Source organism: Pelobates fuscus, chromosome 5 (assembly GCF_036172605.1).
Source record: "Pelobates fuscus isolate aPelFus1 chromosome 5, aPelFus1.pri, whole genome shotgun sequence".
In the NCBI taxonomy this organism is placed as follows: domain Eukaryota; kingdom Metazoa; phylum Chordata; class Amphibia; order Anura; family Pelobatidae; genus Pelobates; species Pelobates fuscus.
This window is the reverse complement of record NC_086321.1, coordinates 339,193,883-339,221,506: the sequence shown is the minus strand read 5'-3', so window position 1 is coordinate 339,221,506 and position 27,624 is coordinate 339,193,883. Positions and strand designations below refer to the sequence as shown.

Genomic DNA, 27,624 nt, shown 5'->3' with positions numbered 1-27,624 from the left:
CAAAGAAACAATCATTTATTTTGTTAAAAACCATTGGAATATTTAATATGCAATTTCTTTAATGATAAATAATTTAATGTCCAATGATCATATGTCACAACTGATATTCACCCACCTCTACCCACCCATAACATTATTCCCAAGTGATCTCTTTTCGTGTCATGTCTTTCTTCCACCTCTCGTCTTTATTAAAAGTAATCTCCTGGCCTTAAATTATATCTCCATGCGTTACGCCCCGTTTTACTGCTCATTAATAATAACTCATCCTTTCCAGTACTTCTCTCTTTGTACCTTCCTCACGTACCTCTTATCGCTTGTCTATTAGTTATTGTTGTGTTAACATGTTTCCTATCGTGTGCTGATGTTGTGTGTATCATTTTTAGAATTAACATAGTTAGGATCTACATATGTTGTAATAAAATGGTAGGTTTTTGAGGAACATAATACTCACAGACTATGAACTGAAAGAATATTTGCATTGTACAGCATACTTGGAGCTCTACATTTTTTTTTTTTTTTAATTCTGTTTATGTATTTATTAGGTGGCTAAGGATGTCTCAATACGTCTCCACAATGAGTTGGACGTGGTAGAGAAGAAAAGAAGTAAGTTAGAGGAAGAGAATGAAGAACTACGTCAAAGGCTGATTGAGACAGACTTGGCTAAGCAAGTCCTACAAAATGAAATGGAAAAGCTGAAAGAGGTAAGATACTTTGATCTGTACTTATCTATCACACTTCATCCACTAAAATGTCAATATGAGCCATACGTGTAGTTGTAGAATGGAATTTGCTTAGTATTCCAGATGCAATGAGTTACAATCTTTGGTGATAATTTCTTATAGAGAAAGTAATATCTTGAATTGTGTTCAGAACATAGATATGCTGCATATATTGAACAAATATAACAGCCGATTGAATGTGTCAAATCTTCACATGAGGACATATGTAGACATATTAACAGTCGCTTATATGGAACAAAACCAACATTGCAATAATGACAGATTCATGTGTAAAAAGAGGTTCAGGTAAAAAACAACAACATAGTATTATCTTATTATTGGATTTACAAAGTAAATTCTAAGCAGCCTTTCTTAGGTATTGCGATGTTAGAACGGTACTGTCTGTTTATAAAGGATTTCTGGACTATGTCCAGACTTATTTTTCTTTAATTATTTGCCGTACTTTGTACCATTTTAACGCTTTATTTCCATATTGTATTAAATAAAGAGGGGCCAGCCATGCCTGGGGGGGGGGGGGGGGGGGTCTTCCTTTAAGATTTTAGAAGATGAAATGAAATTGGCAGCCAATATGAAAGAGAGGGCAAAGAGAATATAATTCTCAAAGTATATTAAAAAAAATAATAATTGAAGAACCTGTGGTATGCCCACATTGAGGAGTTACAGGAGATAGAGGATCTGATTTTCAGTGCAAGAGGTAGACCACAAGCTTACATGGATGGACACAGTGGTTGACCTCCAATATAGCAAAATAGGTTTAATGTGCTGGACACCTTTCCTTTCACTCAGCGGTTTGGGAGTTCTTAATTTGTACGTGAGATGGATAGCCAGTCGGAGATTTATCCTGGTAATGGTCACCCCCTTCTCTTTTTTTGGGCAGGTTCAGGTTTATATATAAATTTAACGATGCCTATGGAACATTATTTAAGTTTCAGTTTAACATACTGGCCACACATATATTACGTTTTAAAAATAAAATAACGAGTTAAGTGGTTTGTGCCATTGTTATTGTATAACTGCCTACAACACCACTGAAATAAAGGATAGTAGCATGGGGATTCAAGAGGCAAGACATTGTACCTGATTGAACATTTACATTGTGTATGACATCATTCTATGACTGTTGACTGTAAGCAAGTTTTATGGCTGTATTTTTTTTTTTTAACCAATGATGCTCAATAAAATACTGATTTACAAAAAAAAATTTAAAAATCTGATTAAAAAAAAAAGAAGGGGGGGCGGGGCCTGACCGCGATGGAGAGCAGACGTGCTTTGGAGGAGCTCCTCTATGGCCCAGCAACTAAAAGCATGATTCAGCCTAAAATACCCCAAGACTGGGCAAACCAAGCGAAGCCCTTTGCATCCAAATCACCGACTACACGGAGAAGCGGACAAAGACCCGTTGGGACACATGTAGCTACTCCTTGGCTGTTGCGACCTGATGCACGCCGGGCAGGGGTCGCGGCCGAACCCGTGGACCGGAGAGGCCAGAAGGAAGCCAGTCACATGTCGGGGCCCCGTTACTCCCCCCCTATGGACCGGGGGGGTGACCCCGGTCTACCCAAGGACGGTTATCCAGCTGACACAGAAGCGCGCGGGACGACAGGGGAAAGCGGCACCTCACCAAACATGGTGGTTGCCGCGTGGCCCCCACGAACCAGCACTGACCACAACGACATTCTCGCCAGGCTAGACCGGCACTTCACAAATTTTTGGCGGCAACTGGAACGGCGGATGAGATGTCCTGCCCCTCCACCAACTAATACTCACCGCATACCGCGACATTCCCCTCCCAAGCCCTCAGCTCCACCAGCGGGTAAAGCCCCAACATGGCGGCGGATCAAGTACCGCACTTCACCCAGACGCAAAGCGGCACCACGGAAGCCACACACGGGAATACAGATAAGGTCACAGCCGCAGCCAGAGAAGTGGAAATGGACCCCAAAAGCGTCTAAAGAATCAACTTACCTGCCCGCAATCAGGGGCCTTGCCATGCAGTGTGACTACTCGAAGTGGGACTGTGCTGTACCCCTGGCTGGCATAGGCTGACCGGGGCTCCGGGACTGAGCTGTGAGTAAGGCCTCTGGCCACTCACTATCACAATATGGCAGCGAAGGGGCTTATCATATGTGGGAGTAATGAACCTTCACGCTCTATGTGTCTCTACTGCTTAGACCCGACGCTGGTATGCATGCCCCTCACTTGGGCATAATTAAGCAAAATCGCATTGTCTAATTCAGCTTAGTCTAACATGTTTATGTCCACCGAGTTGCGTAATAACCACTGTAATAACCACCATAAGCATTGCTAACCTGTAAAGATTGTTATGATAGCTGTTTTGTTCTTAGCTCAGAGATTTATCACTACTTTATACAAGACTGATTTTAGCTATAAACCCTATACTCTACCGCCAATCACGTATTCACCTTAGCTGAGACCAAACTAATCCCACGATTGTCTAGCTAAACATGTCTAAGCCAATTTACTAATGTTACTACAGCAGAATGTTCTTAAGTGTCTCAATATATATATTTTTCTTTTTCTTTCTTTTTCCTCCTATGCATCGCGAGAGACCTGCAATTTTCTCTATAAGTAACAGAGTGCTCAATCTCTGTTTATCGAAGTTACATGTATACTTATTTTAACATGTCATATTGCAAGTAGGTGCGAGTTATTCCTAAGCCATGTTCATATCCAACCTGATGTCAAACCATATGTATCTATATATATATAAAAAATAGTGCATTGTTTATCTAATCTCCACTGTAACTAATGTCCTGAAACCTGCATGTGGATTGCCGTTGGGGTACCATATGTAAGCCTGTGATTGATATATGCACTGCAAAAATAAAGAATTAAAAAAAAAGAAGAAGAAAACTAGACCATACTATAAACTATAGAGCGTGTATGTCTTGATAAGAGAGATTTGTGATTTTTTTTTTTGTTTGTTTCTTTTTTTACCAGTCTGTTTGCAACTGGCCTTTTTAAAATAAAAATAAAAAAAACCTTTTTCTTGGCTGCTGTAGTTCATGTTTTTAAAAAAAAAAAAATTCCAATTTTTTTTTTTAAAACGCGCATGAGATCATATCCAGCTGTAAGATGTCTCAAACGGTTCTAGTTTAAAAAAGAATTCTACAGGGCTCAGATATAAACAAAGAAGACATTCAAAAAATGCCCAACGCTTGTAATCTGGCAGAAAGCCAGATCTTACAAGAGAGTTTCGCTATTTTGCTTATTAACATGCCCGTTGCTGCCCTTTGCAGGATTTGGTGTGGGCAGTCAGTTCCAGGCTTTGATGCTTTCAGAGAGGACCGTTGTGATGTCCATTTTCTCTGACCAAGTAACAATCATATTTATCCCAAACAGAAACAGATGTTATTGTCCAAATCATATTTTCCAAGAGTCATCCAGTCACAGTTCAATTTTCCTCCTTTTTCAAAAGGCGTTCTGCAATTTGTTGCCTTTCCCCTGTAACTAGAGCTGAGCCACAAAGCTGAAATGATTTTGATGCTGGTATCAGGGTTGCTACTTAAACTAAACATTAAAGCAAACACATAATTATCTATTCTAGAGTGTGAGTCTTTCTGTGGTTTATTTTGTGGTATCGGTTGTTAGATACAAGGCATGAATTGCATGCAAACATTAAATCGATAGTGAAACGTGTTTTTAACTTAATTTAAAAGCTATGGCTTAACATTTCAAGCCACTTTTTTATTTTATTTTTTTAAGATAATTTAGTAAATCAGGAATACAGCAGAATTTTGCAAAAAGTTTAATTGTAGGACAAATTAGCCAAATTGGAAAAAAAAAACTCCAATTTAGCTATTTCTGCGAATCGGCTAAAGTTTGCAATTCCATCTTCAATACTATACTGTTCTTAGTTTAACCCCTTAAGGACCAAACTTCTGGAATAAAAGGGAATCAGGACATGTCACACATGTCATGTGTCCTTAAAGGACCACTCTAGGCACCCAGACCACTTCAGCTTAATGAGGTGGTCTGGGTGCCAGGTCCTTCTAGGGTTAACCCATTTTTTCATAAACATAGCAGTTTCTGAGAAACTGCTATGTTTATGAATGGGTTAAGCCTTCCCCCTATGTCCTCTAGTGGCTGTCTCATTGACAGCCGCTAGAGGCGCTTGCATGCTTCTCACTGTGATTTTCACAGTGAGAGCACGCCAGCGTCCATAGGAAAGCATTATGAATGCTTTCCTATGTGACCGGCTGAATGCGCGCGCAGCTCTTGCCGCGCGTGCGCATTCAGCCGACGGGGAGTAGAAGAGGAGGATCGGAGGAGGAGAGCAGGAGGAGATCTCTCCGCCCAGCGCTGGGAAAAGGTAAGATTTAACCCCTTTCCCTTTTCCAGAGCCGGGCGGGAGGGGGTCCCTGAGGGTGGGGGCACCCTCAGGGCACTCTAGTGCCAGGAAAACAAGTATGCTTTCCTGGCACTAGAGTGGTCCTTTAAGGGGTTTAAGGGACACTGTAGGCACCCAGACCACTGCAGCTTATTGAAGTAGTCTGAGTACTGTGACCCCTTTGCACTTAGTGCTGCAATGTAAAACAATGCAGTTCCAGCTTTAAGTCTGCCCTCTGTGGCTGTCTAACAGACAGCAACTAGAGGGCTTCCGTAATCCAAGCTGACTTTTGGTCCGTTATCTGACGCTGGATGTCCTCATGGACCTCCAGCGTCAGATTTTCCCCGTAGGAAAGCACTGAATAATGCTTTTCTATGGGGTGGTCTAATGCGCATTGTCTCCCCGCCTGCTGACGTCGGCGGGGGAGGAGCGTGGGCGGAGCCTGACCCAGCGCCGAGGTAGGTATCTGAAGGGGTTTAACCCCTTCAGCCGTGAGGGAGGAAAGCACTCCAGGAGCTTATCGTGCCAGGGAAATGGATTTGTGTGCACAGATTCCAAAGATTGCAGGGCTGCATTAGGAAGCTCTAGTGCTTCATTCAACAGAAAAGTCACTTTAAATCAGCCCATCATTTTTTTTGGTTTTCTTTAAATAAAAGTGTTACTTTTTTTTCTAAATATAAAGTGGAACTACAATATATGGGTTTACAATAGGTCTAGAGTATCTTTAGACTGTTTAAAGGAACACTATCGTCACCCAAACCATTTCATCTGGCTGCAGTAACCTTGTCCTGTAAAACATTAAAGTTTTTGAGAAACTGCATTGTTTACATTGAAGTGTTTAAAACCACCTCTAGTGGCTCAGCGTGACAGGCACAAGAGGCACTTCCACTGCACTGACCGAGTAAAACCATGTCACGTGATGAGGCCACGTAGTAAAGCACATGTGTACTAGGTCCCCCAATGCTCCTCTATGATGTATGCTCCTCATTGGATCAGAAATTGGAGGAGAAGGCCAAGCACCAAGGGAGTCTCTGCGCTGGAAAAAGAAAGTACATTTTTATTTCTTTATTTTTTTATTAGCAAGCGGAAGGGGGTGACCTGCAAAAGAGTAGGGGCGACCTGCAAAAGAGTAGGGGCAGGGACATTATAGTGTTAGGAATATAGAACTGTATTCCTAATGCTATGGATGATGGGAACTAGTACAACTAACTAACTGTTACAATCCCGTTTCTGATAAGATGCACCCTAACACATGGTATCAGCCTTTTTATTAGTTACTTTTGAAAAACATTTTAATTAAAAGATGGCCACATCCACTAAAAAAACTGACGTAAATTGAAGTGGTAATAATGCCTAAACTCCATAGTTTGTTTAGACAATAATACAATCTGTTTCTGGAATACTGTTTTTAAATGGATTTATGTGAAGAAAATGTCAGATGACAGAGCCACTTTAATTTAGGGCTTACTTGCCATAAATCCTTATTATCAGATAAACCCCAATGCTGCTGTATTTCTGCATTTTCGGTTAATGGGGAAATCCAACAGTACAATCCTTTAATCCTTTGGCAGCCACCTTAATTTTCAGACATGGCTATAATATACTATAGTAACCTCTTCACTGCTATGAACACCAGATAGATTTATTTAGTAAAACTGTCATTTTCGTTTGTTTGTTAGTTCAAGTATAAAACATGCAGAAATAAGCAATCACTTCCCAGGGTTTTTACTCTTCTGTTTACTTACCCTTATATTGAGAAAAAATATGCATTTTTTGAGGTGTGAAAATACAATTAAACGAATAAATCAGCATCCATTAACTTGCAACTGCTACGCTCCCTGTCAGTCTTTGTTCAAAGCTCTTCCTTCGTATCTGTCAGTCAGCGCAGAGAAAGTGTACACCATACCTCCCAAACTGTCCCTTTTTAGGACAGACAGTCCTTTTTTGGGGTGCCAAAATCCCTCTGTCCTACTTTTCTATTCTAATGACCCTCTTTTCTAGAAGCTCCATATTGTTGGTGTGTCTGAATGTATAACAGAGTTCCACAGCAATAATACTCAAAGTATGTGTTAGTGTGTGTAAATATGATGCATTGTTCTTGGTCTAAATTACATTTTAGTTGCAAACATTGTTATTATAAAGTCATCTAAAATTTCTCAGGATACCCCTCCCTTAATGAATGTGTCTTTCTTTGTCTATTTGAACTGGCGGTAGGTTTGATATAGAAACAATATTTCTATTTCTTCATTTGCAATGTTTGCCCTGACTTTGCCTTGTCTGAACTGGATTGTGATGTAATTTGATAACTATTCAATATAAAGTTCAAAGAAAATGAAGCAGCACATGAAAAAAGATTACATGGACACTACTGTGCCAAAAATAAATAAATATATCACTGTTTAGTAGATATACACCAAACAAAACCATGCCTTTATTCATTGGCGGTATATCTAAAAACAGCTTGCAAAAGCTGCAGTTCTCTCATCTGAAGCCTTTGCAAGCCCACCCCTTCTAATCGCGCCTACACTTTCTGTGACTGTCCAATCACAGACTTCCCCAAAACAGCTCAATGAAAAGTCTTTGCAAGGCAGGTGCTCTGAGCAATTGCAGCCTCTTGAGTTTAGCACCACTGAGCTAATCAAACCAGGAAGTAACAGTAGCTCGTGTGTGCATGAACGCCAAGGTGGTGTAACAAGGTTAATTTATAAAAGTTCCAATTTCTATTGAAATCTGAATTTTTAGTAAAATGAAAAAAAACAAGACACACTTGCCACACATAAGGTATTTCAGCAAACTAGAGTGCTTTAGGGTCTGGAGTGTCTCTTTAACACAAGCTATAGTTGAATTTCACTTTCATGCAATGGGGTATATTCTAGAGAAGTGACCATTATCCTTTGAGGCAGGGCTGTCAAACCAGAGGGGTGGGGGGAGAGGGGCTTCAGTTAGGAAACCCCTATTAGTATTAAAACTGCATCTATTGTCTTGTGGCTGATCACTATTATACTATGTGTATTGCTGATGACCAACGTCAGCCAGCAGAATGCCAGAAGGTAGAGCAAGGTTTATTATTCCATTTTACCCCCTTCTTGAACTAAGGGCTATTTGCTTTTGTGAATAGCATACACTCTATGAATAGCTCTAGTTAAGCAATCTTTTCTATAGATCTAGCAGTAACATTTCCTTTCCCTTGTATTGGCCTGCTCCAAGAACATAATTGGTTTGCAGTCATTTTCTCAGTCTTGCAAGGCTGTAATTTATTTTACTCGCTGTGAGAACGAGAACAATGAACACAGTATTGCAATATATTGCAGTTAATGGGCATGGAGCAGATTATTTTATTTTATTCCTAGAGAAACATGTCTGGGCTAAGGTGTGAAAGCCCACGGGGGGTTGTAAGGCCCGGAATAAGAGGTTTGTTGGCCAGTTCTATGAACGGCAGATGGTGGCATTGGCTGATTATCTGCATAAAATATAAAATTACAGGCTTGTCTTCTGTAATAGGGAGGTGAACGAATGTTAACGCTAAGTGGTTCTTAACCTTTTATTGACAGGGATCCAAATTATGTAGATGGTTTCAATTGGAAAATTACCTCTGGTTCGCATTCTTCAAGTATGATATAATAGATTTTAAAATACATTTTGCAGATCCCCTTAAAAAGGCATGCTAGGCACCATAAGCACTACATTTAGCTGTTATACTGCTGTTAAAAGGGACACTATAGGCACCCAAGGCACTTCAGCTCATTTAAGGGGTCTTGGTGCATATGATAAAGGCTATCGTATTAGAACCTTCAGTTGTTCTAGAATGCTTAATGTAGGTTGTTTTTTGTTGTTGTTTTTTTTACAAACTAAAAAATGAACTGTATCACGAAGTGAACAAAACAAATCAAAAAGGGGAAAAAGAAACTGCAATATAAAAAAAGAAAAATACGTTTGATAATAACAGGGTAATCTCTGTGCAGCTGGTTCGTCAAACCATCATGGATCCTTTAGTGGTATGCGTATAAATCTTAACAATAAAACATGGAAATAGCGCAATCAGAATTTTCCAGTGTACGTAAGTGCTAGATTTTAAAGAAGGACATAAACACAGACGTTTTGGGTATACAAACCTTTTTTCAATATGCAATGCCCTGTCACAAAGTAAACAGATAAACTAAATTATCCTTTTTTTTATTACATGCAGGAAGAACTATAACATAACTCAAGGAAACAACCATTTTTGTTTTCCATTTCCAATAATTTTTATGTAGGAATGATCAATTTTACCATGACAAACGTTTATATTTTATCTTGACCACTCTATTTGACGTATACAATAATTTGTTGTACAATAATACAATCATTTGTTGTCTGGTATGTAAAGAGAACGTCGGCTGTATAGGAATACGATAGTGAGCCAAGGCGTCAAAATGGCTTACAGCTTAAAAAGTACCACACGATGGTTGAAATGTCTGTCTTCTCTATTATATTGCAGAATTCTTTGAGAAAGAGGGGCCGACCTTCAGGAAAAATGGAGAAGAAAACGTCTCCTCAGGTAGGAAAGTGTGTGAGGTTAAATGTTTTTTTTTTATTTTAGTAAATAAAAGCTTCTCATTTTGTCAGGACATTGACATTTTGTGAGTGGTGCAATGTGGAAAATTCATGTTTCTTACATACATTCCAGTTCATCAATCAGACCGGTTAAGGTCTATTATTGTGCTTTCTCTGAAGATACCTGACCCTATTTTAAAGTTTAGTGGCATCCGCATGACAGACCTTTTGTAAATCTCTTTTTTATTGAGGCATAAAAGTTTGGGGGTACAGAAAATAAGAATGGAGACAATAAAGTTTCATACATATCGGGATCAATGCGATGCCATGTATATCATCTCTAAACAGTTTGCTAGCCTCATTTTATAATTTTTACATTTTTGTGCGCAAGGTTTAAGCATATAATTTTTGCCATGCCGCAACAGTTACAACCAGTTAATTCGGGAAGCGTGAGAATTGTGGCATATGATGGTGCTGCACATTTTAAAAATGATAAACCAATAAAGAGGGGTCATATTTTTGTGTTCATTTGTTATGCTAAGAAGGTTAATTCACATGCTAGGCTTGTCTTGTGTGAGTCCTGGCAGCTGGTGATTCGTCTATGGGACGTTGGGTGTTCAGAAGGGATGTATCCTTGCTGCTAAATGCGTGAGTGTACCATACGCTGGGGTTGTGGTCATGGGGCCCTATGGCTGTAATGGTCGGCTTGTAGGCCAGTGTCGACGTGTGGTGCGATTGCAAGTTATACATGTCGTGTTAGCCTAAAAGCTGGGTATCCCTTTGGGGGTGAGCTAAGGCCCCATTATCGTGAGGTGTCTAGTCACCCGGTGTATTGGGTTTGATTACTCCTTACCTAGGGAGTAGCGGGGGGGGGGAGGTGTGTGGAGAGGTTCAGGGATCCCTCAGTGACTGTGCGTGGCAGTAGATTAACGCTCTCTATTTATGAGGGATTTCGTCACTGCTGAGACCCCAGCCTTAGCTGTTGTGCCTGGGGGTTGTCGTTTCTCCAGAGTTGTGTGAATGGGGTACAAAAACGCAAAGGTGAGTTTGGGACGGGGGAAAAGAAGGATAATAATAATAACTTAGAATGAAACATCATCGGTTGAGAGCCGTATATAAAGTCTCAATCAGACAGTCCTATAAGTTGAGGGCCGGCAGGCCATGCAAGCGGGTTACCCGTCTGTCAAGTAGTCCTTCAGGTCGGGTAGTCACTCGAGCTGGTTCCTGGTGCTACAGCTCCCGCAGCCGACGATCTCGGAATGAAGGCTGGTGCGTGTATCGGGTCCCAAATGGAAGTGGGGTGGGGTGCTCTCGCTTGTGTGTTTTCCGGTGAGTGGTTTAGGCCCAGGGCCGTCAGGAACGGAGTTGCGTCTTCTATCGAGGTGAGTGTATGTAGGCTGCCATTCAGGTTTACTGTCAGGGATCCATTCATTCCCCACCTGTAGGCCATGTTGGCTGAGCGGAGAGTGCTGGTCACAGGCGTGAGCGTTTTACGCCATAAGAGAGTTGCCTTTGTGAGGTCCTGATAGAAAGTCAGGGATGCCTCTTCAAATCTTAGAGGTGTTTTCCCCTTAATCGCCGTCATTATCAGGATTTTGTCATGGGCTGTGGCACATCGAAGAATGACATCTCTTGTCGCCGAGGTGGATGCTCCCGCAGGACCTGGTATGCGGTAAATTCCTGCAATGTTTAATTTTTTGGCCACCGTCTGGGACAGGATGGAAGTCAGCAATCGTCTGACATAGTGGGGTAGTTTGTCTACCGTAACTGTCATCGGGATGCCTCTTACTTTAATGTTGGTGCGGCGTTGGCGGTCTTCCATGGCCGTGATTTGAGCAGTGATGGCCCTGTGCTGGGACCGGACCTGGTGCACCATAGTTTGGAGCTCGGTCACCTGTAATTGGAGATCTGCAATATCTCTCTCCGAGGTCTGTACCCGGTCCGTGATGGCTTTCATGTCCGTTTTAATGGGAGCGAGTTCATTCGCCAGTATCTTATGAAAGTCCGTTAATAGGACCTTCAGGTCGTGTCTGGTTGTCGGTGTGCAGTCGGCGGGTGCTGCAGGCGCCATCGGGTGAGTGGCTACCGATCTATCGGCCCCTGTGTGCTCGTCTTGGTGTGTGGAGGCGTTAGGCCTCGGGGTAGTGACGGACCGCTGAGCCTCTGAAGGAGCGGGTTGAGGTGGTGCTGGCCGCTGAAACATAGTCCCAATATCCCTGTTATCCATCGCTGTGTTCTTCTGTGAGCGGCGGCCCATAGCTGGCATGTGGGCCAGGGTGTCGGGCAAGATGTGAGGGTAGTCGTCGCTCACCTGCCGCGTGAGCAGCGTCTCCAGGCCTGAGAGGGATAACGCGGGGTAGGCCCCAGTTCTCCTCTTCCGTCTTGGCTGGGTCTTTTGTTGAAAAAAGGGCATCTATCGCCTCAGGAGTCGATGCTCGTTGTAGCTGGCTACTTTTGAGGTCAGGATGGGCTCCCACTTTCGGGTTATTTGCGTTTTTGGGTGTTTGTGCTGAGGAGCTCACAAGCATGGCGTCCGTGCAGGCTGGTGGTCAAGCTCCGCCCCCCATGACAGACCTTTTAACCCCTTAAGGACACATGACATGTGTGGCATGTCATGATTCCCTTTTATTCCAGAAGTTTGGTCCTTAAGGGGTCAAGCATAATTTCCTTTCTTTATCCAGAATAATAACCCACTATAGATTTTTTTAAATAGACGGACCTGACAGCAGACAGAAAATACATTTTTACAACTAGGGTTTCCCACAGAGGTACCTTCTTTAACCATTCTAAAATCCAAACTGTATCACGCATTAAGGATGGACTGGAGTGAATCGTCCACAGACAAAGCGACAATCACTATGAGATATTCCAGAATTGATCTCCATACATAGAATCGCTTAATGGGGGTGAAGAAGGGACAAATTCAAAAAAATCTTTACATTCACTAACTTACATATGGTTGAAAGATAACAATCCTTTTCCTTACTTTAATGCCTTTGATTTTACTGTGTGGCGTTTTATATTTTAAAGATAATTGGGTAACTCTATCTAAGAACAAAAGGTGTGGCTGGGGAGAGACCTTTAAGTTTTATTTTTAGATATTTGCAACAAAAAACTAAGACTGTGAAAAGTCTGACAACGGCCAATAGCTTACAGAAACGCAGTAGCTTGCTCTTCGAATAGTCCCTGCTCAGGTGTCAAAAATGTTTATGCACGTCTGTGCCACTACAAATAGAGCCTATACCATTTGAACATTAGACTGTTCCCAACCATATTGTCAGTCCAAAACCGAAATGCCAGCAAGTCCTTTCTGCAGTAGAGAAACAGCAAACCCGGACCATCGTTTCTGCCTTCTTTGGGCCTCGTCAGCGAGGTGTAGTCGATACTTCTAAGCATAGTGAGCACAAGGTCCATGTCTTGATTACTCTTTGAACTTTGGGAGAGCCTAAACAATTGCATTGCAACAAACAAAGATAATATGAGAACTGTGAGAACAATCAAAATATGAGAGAATCTCTGGTAGCTCGCCCTTTGGTTAGTCCCCGCTCAAAATTGACCGTTTATTTATTTTGTTTACCTGTTAAAAAAAATAAATTGATTACCGGACACACGCATAATTAAAGACTGTTAAGAAAATAAATAAGCCAACAAGATTTGCATCTTAAAATAACAGATATTTTGCGAAGACTGCTTAAAGCGTGTGCAATGTGTTTCTATTTGATTAGTAAAAGCCCAACTAGACAAAGCTGTGGGCTGTTTTGATCTTTGGCAGCATGCCACGCACAACCCAGTGTCATGTCACTAACTTGCAACATTCATTAGCTAGGGAGTGCCACCACGGAATATCCTTAACATTGCACACTACACCAGTAAACAGAATACCCTTTGATTTAACTTAAATATTATGCCAAAAGATGGCCTCTGCTCTCTTGCAAGACTTTGGCTGGAAACACGTTGCCGATTTCCCTCAATTACATCTTATAACCACTTCCTGATGTTGGTTAAAATAACTGGTCCACACGCGTTTTAGATATATGCATGAATGGAAACACTGCCCAGCTTATATAAATAAAATAGCACAATCTACATTTGTGGGCCGTGATGTACGGTGACAAATGAGTCCATTCACGATACACTGTAATAGCAGCTTGTGTTGTATTTCCCTAAAATTCAGAGAGAGCTACTACTTATTTTCAGTACTATAGCCCCCATATTTATATTGAATTTATGATTATGTTGTATAGGGGGAGTTTAGACCATCAGTGGTAGTAGGGACATTTTTGTGACTCCTTAATTAACTTTATGCAGTATTATATTGTTACTTACCAGATTACTCTCATCTTCCATTTTAGGTGTTTATTGTTTTACTTTATTATGCTGTGTTTGTGCAAAACATTGACATACCTGTTTGTTGATGATATGAAAAAAACACATCACTATATTTTGCAAAAAAGACGTGAGCTTCCATATTGCTCTGGCATTGTGGATTATACGTGGCTATTTATTTGGAGCACCCATGTATCAATTTCGGAGTGTGAGTGCCATCACATCCATGGCGTGTGTTTGTCTGTATGTATGTGTTATATAAAATGTATTTATTTAATTTGTGTGTACACAACAAGATAAAAAAAAAAAAAGTTTAGTAGTAGTGTTTTAGTAAGTGGGTTTAATGCCGTCCATTTATTATTTTTCTGGGAGTAGAGACACAAGTACTTTTTATATCCCGCGATAATATATAAAGCGCAAAATTGGGCACTTTTCTAAAAGTGGATCGGTTGCCGTGGAAACCAATCATTTCTTTCCCTGCTTATTGTTCCTCTTTTAAAAGTCTGCCCCAGAAATACTCTCTATTTTTGTTAAAAAAAATCTTTTGATCATAAATCTGATTCATATCTTTTATTTCCAAATGCCTTTACTTGCTTCACTGTCAAAACATTTATGTAATTACCATGAGTTCATAAACATAGGGGTATCTTCTGGGACTTGTTTTGTATGCGGTAAAATACCAAAAGTATCTAAATTGTGTTTTTATTTTAAAATATCTTGGGAGGTGACACAGAAATCTGACTTGTGCTGCAGTAAATGAAGTGGCATTCTGTATTAATAGCTTCGAATAGAAAAATGCAGGTTTGTGTATGTGTGAATATGTTCATTTATACATGATCGTTTGCATTCTGCTCTTAATTCAGAATCTCCATTTCAATAGTGCTTTGATTAAAGCTACTGCCTTCGTTAAGAAGCATAAAGGAGGTTTCAGAACGCTCCCTTGATTACAGTGCACAGGCATCTGGGAGATAATTAGTTTTCATGGATCAGGGGAATGTAACAAATGCTTTTCTGTCTTGGGTAATGTTACTGGAGGGATATAAATATTGGTCCCCCAAAAAGATGTGAATTGAGAGAAAGAGGAAGCCTATTAAAGGGTACAAAGTATTGCTGTTTTGTGTCGTCGTCCCCCAGCCAGTAAATGTTGGGTTTTCACTGCAAATTATTTAATAAAGTACTTGATTTTTATTTATTTTTTTGGACGTGTCTGCAGTCTGACATTTTGAAAGGGTTACTCCAACAACAACAAAAAAACGTGCCTTCATAAAACACTGTTTTTGGTTATCTTAAACCCTGCTGTGTTGGTCTCCCCTTCCACAAACGCCAGTAAAAAGGGTTAAACTTGCCTCTTTATTCTACCTCGAATGAAAACACAACAGTGACTATCCTGCAATCACCAAGACTGCTTATGAATGTTTCACATATGTTCAAAATGTAGCTCATACCTCATCCACTGCGGTTATGCCCCCATCTCTTGGTTGCTAACATGTGTTGTTCCAACCACTCAAACTTGTAAACATAAATCACAAACAGAAAAACTGAGATGCAATGTAAAAGTCCAATCTTCTTTTATTCTCCCATTATGGGTTTAAAAACTGTGTAGCAACATACAAAATGCAAGGTAGCAATATACCAAATTAGCAGCAATATACGCATTTCGTACCTTAGTACTTTAACTAGACTCCCTAGGAGTAGGGAGTACAGACTAAGGGAAAGAGAATGGCGCCATGTAGGACAGGGGGGGGGGGGAAGGGGGGCGGGGTAGTGTGCCTCCACTGTCAGTCTGGCACCAGCATGCTGTGGGTGCTGGTGTCAGTTGCCAGTTTCGGTCAGAACTTGCAGCGAAGGGATTAATCTGTGCAGTTCACATTGAAACACTGCACATACAGACTCCAGGCACTACGATCACTTCAAATTATTGAAGTGGTGATGGTGCTTGGAGCAACCCTTTAGAGGGGTACTCCTAAGCAACATGTTCACTACAGCTTCTATTATCACACACACATTTATTATGAAGCCCCTAATGCTTAACAGCAAAGGACATGTACATATGTATTTATGGATATCGGCTTATTTGTTCCACATTTATAATGTTTTATGAAATCGAATAGAATGATTCACAGTTACTATTTGCTTACTGTGCTAGACTGCAATATACATAATCAATATTCCACTTTGCATACGATAATACAAGGATAGTTGTACAAGGTCCTTATCAGCCAGTAATTATATGGCATGGTAGCCAAGAAAAACAGCTGTTTCTGTTTTGGAAACACCTACTTTGGCATATCTTCTCCAAGAAATCCCTATTAAATAGTTTGGTGATATAATCCAAAAACGCCAAGCAATTTTTCATAGGTGACGCCCCGCCGCTTCATTTAAGACATTTGTTCTGTATTATTGCCCGTAAGAAATGCGTTGTTCTCCAAACCTTATGATGTTTTAGAAATTTCAGGTTTTGATAAGAATTATTTTACTTCTGCAGAGATCAAATTTTTGGGGGCAAATTGCAAGGCATGTAAATGATATCAACCCCTGATACAAGGGGGCGCGTGCGCACATTGAGAGTACTAAAGTGTTTTCCGAGAGTGTGCATGTACTTGTATGGAAGGTCTTTGTACATGACAGAGTGCACCCAAGGCATCATCGGATATGCTATGTTATTCACCTTAGTAAATGTTTTGATACCATCTACTTGGGGTCATGAGGCTTGGAACTGTCACTTCAGGAAAGTGCCATTTTCAGATGGTTACTTTGTATGGTTTACATATTAGAACAGATTATTTTTAACGCTGTCATCTTGTTAATGTTCAAATTTACTTTTATGTATCGTTATGTCTGCATAAAAGTTATACAAAACCAATCACTTTCCTAAATGAATGTTCTTTTTATTTGCAGGAGGACAGCGCTGATATTAAATGCCAGTTATACTTTGCTAAAGAGGAGTCCGCCTTAATGTGTAAAAAGCTTACAAAGCTGGCAAAAGATAACGATAGCATGAAAGAAGAGCTGGTTAAGTATAGGTCAATGTTTGGTGATCTGGATAGCTCATTGTCTATAGAAGAATTGGCCAATTCACCACATTCCAGAGAGGCAGAGCTGAAAGCCCACCTCAAGTTAGTGGAAGAGGAGGCGAACATCTTGAGCCGAAGGACGGTAGAGCTAGAGATTGAAAACAGAGGTCTAAGAGCAGAGATGGATGAGATAAAATTACATGGTGACCGCGAACTCCTTGGACCTGATGGAAGATTTGCTTTTCTACCTGGAGATTCTGGGGATAACTTTGTTGAGCTTAGGAGGCATTTGCAGTTTGTGGAGGAAGAGGCAGAACTTCTCAGGAGATCACTCATGGAGTTGGAGGACCAAAATAAACTACTCATGAATGAACTGAATAAGTATAAATCAGATCATGATCTAGACATAACGTTGTCTGAGGACAGCTGCTCTGTCATTAGTGAGCCTTCTCAGGAAGAGCTAACCACTGCCAAAATGCAGATCAGTGAACTCAATGGAAAGGTTAAGAAACTCCAGTATGAGAATCGGGTACTTCTTTCAAACCTCCAACGCTATGATCTGGCATCTTGTCAGACCACCAAACCTTTAATGGAGACTGATGCTGAAGCTGGGGATTCAGCACAGTGTATCCCAACACCTCTTTGGCGGGAAGGACCCATAGGAGTAGAAACAGATGCTACTGACTCCAAGGAAAGAACAGGGAAAGGAAACTTTAAATCTCCAGATATGTGTCGTAATTCTCCTCCCAGATTATTAAAAATGAAAGAATTGGATATTCTGCTTGGCATCAGGACACAAGTTGAATTGATCAGCAAGGCCATTGAAGTTCTAACATCTGAATCAAATGGCTTTCCTTCGGGTATCAAACTTTGTACAGATAATGATTGTGGTGACCTCCTGTTAACAGAAGCCATAGATAACAGCGAGGTGACCAGTGATTCCAAGCTGATCGGTGTAATTTTTACTAGACTTGCGGGTTTACAGCAGGAGCTGAACTGCTTTACGAAGAAGGTTGATGCACTTGGGGATTGTTCTAAAGAACAGATAGATACCTCATCGTTGGCATCGGACACCACATCTCTAGATACATCTAAAGACTTTTCGAGAAAAGAGCACAGTTCTAATTTGCAGGTGAGTGTCATAAACATTGCCGCAAATAATTCCTTCCTTTTCCCCATAACAATAACTCCTTTACTTGCTTTGTCTTACCCGCGTAACTAAAAATAACAAGTCAAAGCCTATTTCTACCCCTTCTTTAAAGAATTACTAATAAGTCACCTTCTGCATGGAAACCACAGCAAAGATAGGACTCTGTGCTCAGAGTGTGCAAGATTTTTCAAGTGTTTAAATCGTCCGCGAACTTTGGGATTTAAAAGAGCTGACGCGGCGTATACGTTTTATACCAATGCCACAAGTGTGTGCCCTAATTCTGATAGGTCACTGCCCACCCTTTAAACCTATTGTCCATAATGGCCTTACATGATATAGGAAAAGTAACCTTAAAAGCAGGTGTATAATAATTAACACTACTGTTTATTGAATTATAAACCTAACTTCTGACTAGTGGTGTAGTTTATAGAACCTCAAGAACATTCAAGAGAGTTGAGATTAATTTCAATCATAAATGTTAATAATTCCCTTTTTTATATTAACACATAATAAACATTTGAGGTTAAACAAGATTATTGTAACCCAAATCGAAGCTCTTTATCGGGTACCAAGTTAAAATGTTTGTAGAAAATAAAGAAGATGCATATTATAACACCGATTTTGTACCAGTGCATGAAGCGGTAGATGCAAAATGTATATTCTATTCAAGAAATTAGCAAATAATACATTTTGGTAAATAATGATATGGCACAGCAAATTTCCTTCCTTTTGGTTAGTCTTGTATATTAGCCGCTAATCAGGATAAGTGGTTACATTTCACAAATACAGTAAAATGGACCAGATGGTGCTTTACAGTGAGCGAACCCTCCACAAATTGTTCAGATGGCATGTTTATTAAGTGGTCATTGTAGCAATACTCCCTATGAAATGCTGGTGAAATTGCCAGGAAAAGTGTAGATTAAAAGATAGACATACTTGTTCACTTCCTCCTGTTTGGATGGATTATTTGGCTGTGAATGCAAGTTCCCAATGATGGGAGGCACCCCACAATTCTAAGCATGTTGTCAATGAATTGGCAGCCTATTGGTAACATAACTGTAAGTAGCGTTTACATATTGGTTTTTAGCTATGCATGTGATAGGTAGTTGGCTAACACAATTTATCGATCCTATTGTTTCCTCTTCACTCTTTGTCAAGATTATCAAGAGCATGAAAACTACTGTATATAGGACAAATTAGTCCCTACTTTTTCTTATTTTTAAAGAGAAATTAGATAAAGAACAAAAATAGGGGAACGGTGACAAAGCTACTTTGTTGCGGTAATAATTTGATCTATACATTATACAACCAAACTTGACCTGCAAATTGATTTTAGAAATTCCTTAAAAGTTCATATTTGCACGCATGTCTCATACAGTTTGGTCCAGATCGATGTGTTATGTTTACCCCCTGTATTTTCTGCCGTGAAATCTGTTTTCACATCCATTTACTATAGTACTTGCAAGGTAAATATTGACTTTGGCAGTAAAAATGAATAAGGGACATAAGGTAATTTCTTTGTTTAATAAGTTGATAGACCACATGCTTACTAATCACATTCTAATTTAAGTGAACCTGTAGTGACATGCTCACCTTAACATGTTCCAGCTCCCAAGGCAATAAGTATATTGTTTTTCCTAGTGATAAATTATATATTTCTATGCTTTGAGAACGGTTATATTAGTCCTTACCTGCTGCTACTCGATCTAGCGACTCCATTCATGCATGTCCATTGCTGTTACACGGTTGTAATTCCCACTGCCACTGATGCCGCACCCTGCAGAAAATTGAGGGCCCTTCTGTAAGCAGGTTAGTGTCCCTATGATGCTGACATCCTGTACTCCCCCCTACAGCATGACACATGCCTGCTGAGGGAGTAACATAGTGACAGGAAGCAGGCAACCACCTGAGAAAGTGTTCTCCTGCTCCTCACTGTCACTCAATTGTTGTGGACCCTTGATTAACATTGGGGAGGGGTCAAAACGTTAAAGTGCATGAAATTAAAATCTATACATCTGTTAGCACAATGATGGAATGTTTTTTATTCTTTATTTTTTGTAGTGCACTTGATAACATTCAAGCTTGCGATACCAGAACAATACTAGCAAGTAATTAAAAAAACAGATATAAGAAATCATTGGCATGGTATCTGAAACATCGGCACATTTTGTAAGGATACAGTAACACGATGGAAATATTGATTAATGGTAGAAAATAAATAATATGGTAAGACCACGGAGGGCCGCTGCTCCACGGGTGTGAGTGAGCGTGTCCCTCCAGCCCCAGGCTGGCGTATAGGCCTGCATCTCTTGGCCACAAACACGTTGACTTCCAGAGCCTCCAGCGCGTGTTGGAGTTCCTGGAGGGCCTGGTGCTCAGCTGCCGCTTGCGCTACACAGGTGTGGCCGAGGCTTCTGGGCGAGGGCCCGTTTGGCCTTCAGCACGGATGGGCTAGTGAGCGTGAGAGTAGGTGGGTAAATGGGTGCTGCGCCCGAGGGTGGCCCCTTTGCTCCTCGCTGCCTGCGTCCCTGCTTATTCGTTCCTGGTAAGTCTTGCCGCTCAGTCCAGGCTGCCTGCGTACGCTTCCCGAGTCTCTCCCAGAAGCGATGGAATATGTCTTCTAGGCACTGCAGGGTTTTGTCAGTGGGAACGTGATGAGGGCTTTGGTTTGAGGGCAGGCTCAGCACGTGATAAGAGAACAGCCGCCATCTTGAGTGCTCTGTGTGCGGGAAGCACCGCTGGTTCACTGAGGCTTGAGGCTTAGGGCTCGATCTGGACGGTCAGCTCCAGATGCCCAGTGAGGACCGGGATATCCCCCACCGGTCCACAGGGGGGCAGAGGGGCGTATGAGAGCAGGAGGACCCGTGTATGAGTGTGAAAGCGAGGAGCGCATCGCCTCTCCCCGGCTCAATCCCCGGTAGGCCTCAGCAGATTAGGCCGGGTTGCCGGTTGGTTGTCAGCCTGAGTCGGGTGTCAGAGAGTTCACCCAGGTGTCCCTAACTCAACCGTAGCCCTCCAGAGAGTGGACGTGCTGATTTTCTGGACTTATTTCCCCGAATTCGTGCTTATTATTAGGATCTTGGTCTCAGCACGTCCGTTCAGCCTGGAAGCTAGGCTTCGACCCCACAATGATTGAATTTAATGCTCTATAACTTAAATCCAAGTTGTCTTTTCCATGACCGCTTTAACCCCTTAAGGACCAAACTTCTGGAATAAAATGGAATCATGACGTGTCAGACATGTCATGTGTCCTGAAGGGGTTAAATGCATTATGTACTAGGTTAGGAAACGAAAGAAACAGTCAGAGGTTTCCTAGGTGGCATTGTATAAATCCTACATCTTGTGGAACCTGTTCAGGCATAAGGTCCCACTGGACGCACAGTGCCAGTCTGGCAAGCTTATGCAGGCTGACTGGGCATGTGTGACCCTGTTAAACGTAACTCTTTGAGTGCTGGTGGAGAGCAGCAACAGTAGTGCTAAAAGGGCAACAACTTGATGTTAAGTTTTAAAATTAAGGAAATTGGAAAAAAAAAACACTTATTAGACCCTAATATACTACAGGTGCAGAATATTATATATGAAGAAGATTTGAGCAGGTCTCTAGCCCTCACCTACTTCAAGCTAGGGCTTGGGATAAAAAAAATAAAAATAAAAAACAGGGACAGGGAATGGCCTCATTTCTTTTTGCACTCCATGTGCAGAGACACCACATTCTGAAAACGGTGAGTTACACTCAGGGGCCAATTACTAAACTGTGGGATTAACTATCACATATATATCTTTTTCTCACTTCCAAGCGGAGCACTCTTTATGAAATATGGCTCTCTCCCTCCCCCCCCTCTGCATCTAGTAAATCAACCTGCTAGTGTGTTGTAGTGGCCCATCTGACATCCTCTTTCATACTGATAGTAGGAGAGGAAGGAATCAAACAGCTTGGGGTCTGGCTGCAGATAAGGTGCAATGACCAGCTGTAATCAGATCAAACAACACTAGACAATACAAAGTCATGAGACGACATAGAGATTGGAGAACAGCAGAAATGACCTCATCTGACAAACCCAATTCCAAATTGTAGTACCCAGAAAGACACACACTTTAAGCTTTATCCACTAAGCATTCCCTCTGAAATATTTATTATATTTATATATATATTTGTTTTTTTTAATAGATGACCCATTTATTTAATTTTTAACTCAAAAAGATTTCTAAAAATACATTTAGAACAGGCTTACTTTCTAAAAATGTTATCCCCCCCTCCCCCCTTTCTTAAAAAGGACACACGCACGCATGCGCGCCTTGTTCTCTACTTGTCTACGACAGTCCCCTATATATACATTTGCATCCTTGACTATACTTAACATTTTGTGCACCCCAACCACTATCCTTTTTTTGTGAATCTGTTCCTGTAGGATAAAGTTGATCCAATAGCTGGAGAGCATTGTCTGATAATTTCAAAAGTAGTCCAGGCACAGGTATGGAGTTTTGCATATTTAAGGTATCTCCTTGAGAAGTGTATTGTAATACCCATTTCATCCTTGCCTTGCCGGGATGTATCAATTCACTATGAGGTGCTTTAAAGCGGCACTGTCATGCCGAACTTACCTTTCCTCAATCTCTTCCTCTTCTCCCCCTCTCTCGGGATCTGTTATTCTTTTCTTCCTGTCTTCTTTAGTTTTCTTTAAAATCATAAGACAAAGTAGGGACTCTTTGCCTTATGGAGGATTTCTCCGCTTGACCAGCTCTGACCAGCGGAGGAGCAAAGTGTGCTTCATTTCCGCTGGTCAGAGCAATTTTCCCATGATCCCTAGTTTTCCTCCCTGTTCCCACAATGCTTCCTCTCAGTATTGCCGAACGTCCAGTCACTTAGACAGAACGCCGGCAAAACTGCCGAATTGCACCCTAACAGAATGAGAAGAGTTTCTCCATTCGTGTTAGGATGCAATTCGGTACTTTGTTCGTATCGGAATTTAATTCTAATGAATGAAACTCCGATCCTATTCATTGCCGCGGCTGCATCTTGCAGCCGCTTAGTAGATAACTCCCTAATTCCCATGGTATTAGGGAGCTATCTACTAAAAGGCTGAAAGACCTAAATTGGTCTTTCAGCCAAATTTACTAATACTAAGTAAAGATTACTTAGTATTAGTAAATAATATGCCCCTACTCGCTATACCGCGAGTAGGGGCATGTGTAGTAAGCAGTGAGCAGCCTATAGCGGCTCACTGTAAAAAGCAAAAAACCTAATAACTCCCCCCCCCCCTGCGCGGCTGGTGTCCTAATAAAACAATAAGAGGGGGGAACCTACTGTCCTCCCCCCCTGGCCCCCACCCCTGCGCGGTGGGTGGGGGCCCTAATAAAACAATAAGGGGGTGGACCTACTGTCCTCTCCCCCTGGCCCCCACCCCTGAGCGGTGGGTGGGGGCCCTAAATAAAGATATGGGGGGGGGACCTACTGTCCTCCCCCCCTGGCCCCCACCCCTGAGCGGTGGGTGGGGGCCCTAATAAAACAATAAGGGTGGGGGGAACTACTGTCCTCCCCCCCCGGCCCCCACCCCTGAGCGGTGGGTGGGGGCCCTAAATGAAACACCTCTCTCCCCCCCCCAATCAAGCTGACCAAGGGTCCCAAGCCCCTAGTCACCCCCTCCCACCCAAAACAAACTATCCCCTACCTACCCCCCTCACCCTAAAAATAGTGAGGGGGAATAAAATAACTAACCTGTAAAAAAAAAAAAAATTAAACTTACCATTTGACGTCTTCTTTTTTCTAAAATCTTCTTTCTTCAGCCCCCAAAAAGGCCAAATAAAAATCCATCATACCCGTCGCACTTTAAAAAAAAAAAAAAAAACGAGCGCAAAAATAAATTAATCCTTGTTCGCCCTCCATGGGTGAAGATGGATTATGTTTTTTGTGCTCAGGTTTTTTCTTTTTCGTCAGTTTTTTTTTTTGCGCTCGGGTTTTTTATTTTATTTTTAGTTCGACGGGTATGATGGTTTTTTGTTTGGCCTTTTTTGGGGCTGAAAAATGAAGATTTCAGAAAAAAGAAGACGTCGAATGGTAAGTTTAATTTTACTTTACAGGTTAGCAATTTTTGAATTCTTTATTTTTGTTGTGCATATGAGAATACAACATTGCTTGAACAGCCACAACAGCTCTAACAAGCGCATTATTCGTATAGTGGTGTACATATCTGTGGCATAAAAGTAACTTGCACATTTTTGGTTAAGTAGTCGTTTCATTTAACACATAGTAGTTGCTAGACATTGCACATTTTCTAGTAGTTAGTAGCAAGATAAGGTTACATGCAGGCAGTATATTTAGTTTAGCCAGGTATATGCTTAGGTATGAGAGATATAACATCACCCCTTAGGCCCCCATAGACACACATGGATGCAGTTGATAAAGCATGAGAGACACAGCTGCACCCCTTAGTCCCCTATAGCTACACATTAATGCAATTAAATCTGCTTGAAGCCACTATAGGTATACTTGCTGAAGTAGGGTCATGCATAGGATAAGGGAGAGTGTTGTTTATTAAGAGTAGCTTCTCTGTGCTGCAGCTCACGAGCATTAGTCCCTTAGACAGTTCGTCATGGATTCTTGCTGAAGGTGGATTTTGTCTCCGCGGGGAGCCGCCATCTTGTTGGTCTCGAGGCCGTTCTTGGCCTGCCGACCGACGCCAGTGCAGCTCGTTCTAGGTAGTGGGGAAGCAGGCATCTGACCTCTGTCCCTCTCTGCTGCTCTGTGGGTTGTGCGCTGGCTTCAACTTCCGAACTCTCGAGGTCAAGGGAGCTTGCGTGCGGTGAGGGTTCTCGTGGGCTGCGGCTGCTTTGCGGTTTGCTTGGTCCTCCGAGAGCCTGGTTCAGCCGTGGTGGGAGGCTTTGTGTTTTCTGCTTGTGGTTGCTTGGGAGCAGGCTGGAATTTTGATAAGTGGGATGTTCAGCTTCATGCTGGGGCACCCTGCTCGGCACCCTGCTTAGTTCTTGTGGCCTGCTGTTGTCGGGGCCCAGGTCTCTTGCGCACATGGTGGTCGCCATTTTGTGTGCAGCGGTGTCGTCCATTGTATCCCGTTCAGGCCCTTAGGGTGAGGACTGGGATCACCCCCCCGGTCCAGGGGGGGGGGGAATCAGGACCGGGTCCGCAGATGGAATCCCTGTTCGACGGGCTCCAGTGGGCAGGTTAGTGGTGTGGCGGCCGTCCACTCCTCTCGCTGCCGTGTAAGGTTTCGCCTGTTGCCGCAGGGACCTCTCCCCTGAGGGACTAAAACCCCGAGGGCAAGCCTCTCCTCAGCTCTGGTAGCCCTAGACGTCTGGAGTCGCAGTTGTGGGCTATTCATTCTCTCCAAAAGCCCGATTTACAGGCGTAAAAGGTGATCTTTCGATTATATTGAGCAGGAGCTGGTCTGTCTTGCGACCGCTCGGCTCAGCGGCCCGGCCCCGCCCCTCAGGCTAGCAATTTTATTCCCCCCTCACTATTTTTTAGGGTGAGTGGGATAGGTAGGGGCATTTTTATTTGGGTGGGGGTGGGTGACTAGGGGCTTGGGGACCCCTAGTCACCTTGATGGGGGTGGGGGGGAATTGACTTAGTGCCCCCACCCGCCGCCCAGGGGTGGGGGCGGGGGGAGGACAGTAGGTCCCCCCCATTATCATTATGGCCCCCACCCGCCGCCCAGGGGTGGGGGCCGGGGGGGAGGACAGTAGGTCCCCCCCTTTATTACCATTATGGCCCCCACCCGCCGCCCAGGGGTGGGGGCCGGGGGGGAGGACAGTAGGTCCCCCCCCTTATTACCATTATGGCCCCCACTCGCCGCCCAGGGGTGGGGGCCGGGGGGGGAGGACAGTAGGTCCCCCCCCCCTTATTACCATTATGGCCCCCACCCGCCGCCCAGGGGTGGGTGCCGGGGGGAGGACAGTAGGTCCCCCCCCCTCATTACCATTATGGCCCCCACCCGCCGCCCAGGGGTGGGGGCCAGGGGGGGAGGACAGTAGGTCCCCTCATTACTATTATGGCCCCCACCCGCCGCCATGGGGTGGGGGCCTGGGGGGGAGGACAGTAGGTCCCCCCCCTCATTACTATTATGGCCCCCACCCGCCGCCCAGGGGGGGAGGACAGTAGGTCCCGCTCCCCCCCCCCCCCTTATTACCATTTTTTTTTTACAGTGAGCAGCCACAGGCTGCTCACTGTTTAGTGGACATGCCCCTACTCGCGGTATAGCGAGTAGGGGCATTGGGGAGATTTTAATCTCCCTTATGCTATTATGGGGGTCATATTGACCCCCATAGAGTGAGGGGGGGACCTGGGGGGCTTATGAAGTGGTGGGGAGCACGCTTCTGTCTTTACATATTACAAGGAGGGAGCTGCACGCCGGTAGCTCCCTCCTTGTAATAAACCGAACAAGCAAACGAACACTGATATTCGGTGTTTGTTTGTTTGTTTGATTTTTTCTATTCATTCATTCGTCTGTCTGATGAATGAATGAATAGATGAAATTCCCGTTCGCATGTCCAGGTGTTTCACTGGGCATGTGCGGGAATCTCACAGTCTGTGTAGTGTGGGCAGATGACGTGTCCCACAGGGACATCATCTACCCACACAAAGATGGCGGCGCCCTGAATAAAGATCGGGGCAGAAAATAAAGAATAAAAAATAGGTAATGTGGGGGACTTAGGGGCATTTGGGGGTGACTAGGGGGTCAATTGGATGTAGTGGAGGCGGGAGGGGGGTTAAAAAAAAAGGGATTCGGCATGACAGTGCCGCTTTAACAGTTGCCACGGAAATAAAATTCCATTAAGTTTCTCCATTGGCAGCAATGCTGATACATCCATTGGCCACTTTTGTTTGTGTTCTAATCTGTGAGCCATCCCTAGTGTTTTTGTTATATTTTGTATTGTAGATAATCCTTTTTTCGGTATTGGTTGTATTCTCTATTGAAGACTTGGAGGAGTCTTTATGTACATACATAAAGTGGATAGGAGTAATTTATCTGTTTATTATATCACCCCCTCTGAGTGCTTTTATCCACTATTTCTAAGGTGTTATTCTGTTACCATTTTGTATACTCTTGATTTATTTAGTAACTGCTCTGCAGGAACTAAAATATATGGACAGAGTTATTCATTAAAATGTGTACTTACAGGAAATTTAAGTTACTGACGATATTGTCCAAAATATCCTAGTTGGGAAAATTAGGATATTTAAAAAGTTGCCCGTCTTTTTAGCTTAAAATATTAAATTCACTTGTAATACCTGATAAATCGCACACCAGTGAGTTTTTTTTTTTGAAGAATTCTAATACATACAAGAAGAAATAAAAAAAAATTGTACTCGAAAGGTAGCTTAAAAGGATTTATGTATTAATGAAAATCTTTAAACAGATGAATCTAGTAAACATAACAAAACATCACATTAATTGGTACGTAGGCTTCTAATATATTTCTTGTATCTCTAACCTTGTAAACACACCTTGGGCCAGCCCATCCCTGACACTGTTCTGGTCCCTGGGTGCAGTCCTG

The 27,624-nt window shown here is 42.5% G+C and overlaps 1 protein-coding gene across 2 annotated transcripts in view; it reads left to right on the top strand.

The window, feature by feature from the left end:
* Positions 1 to 27,624, top strand: part of MTCL2 (microtubule crosslinking factor 2) — a 110,462-nt gene that overhangs the window by 42,858 nt on the left and 39,980 nt on the right. For both annotated transcript variants that reach the window (XM_063455777.1, XM_063455776.1), the window contains exons 3-5: positions 543 to 701; positions 9,569 to 9,628; positions 16,849 to 18,096. In XM_063455777.1, the coding sequence (XP_063311847.1) occupies positions 543 to 701; positions 9,569 to 9,628; positions 16,849 to 18,096 (1,467 nt within the window). The remainder of the gene's footprint in view (positions 1 to 542; positions 702 to 9,568; positions 9,629 to 16,848; positions 18,097 to 27,624) is intronic.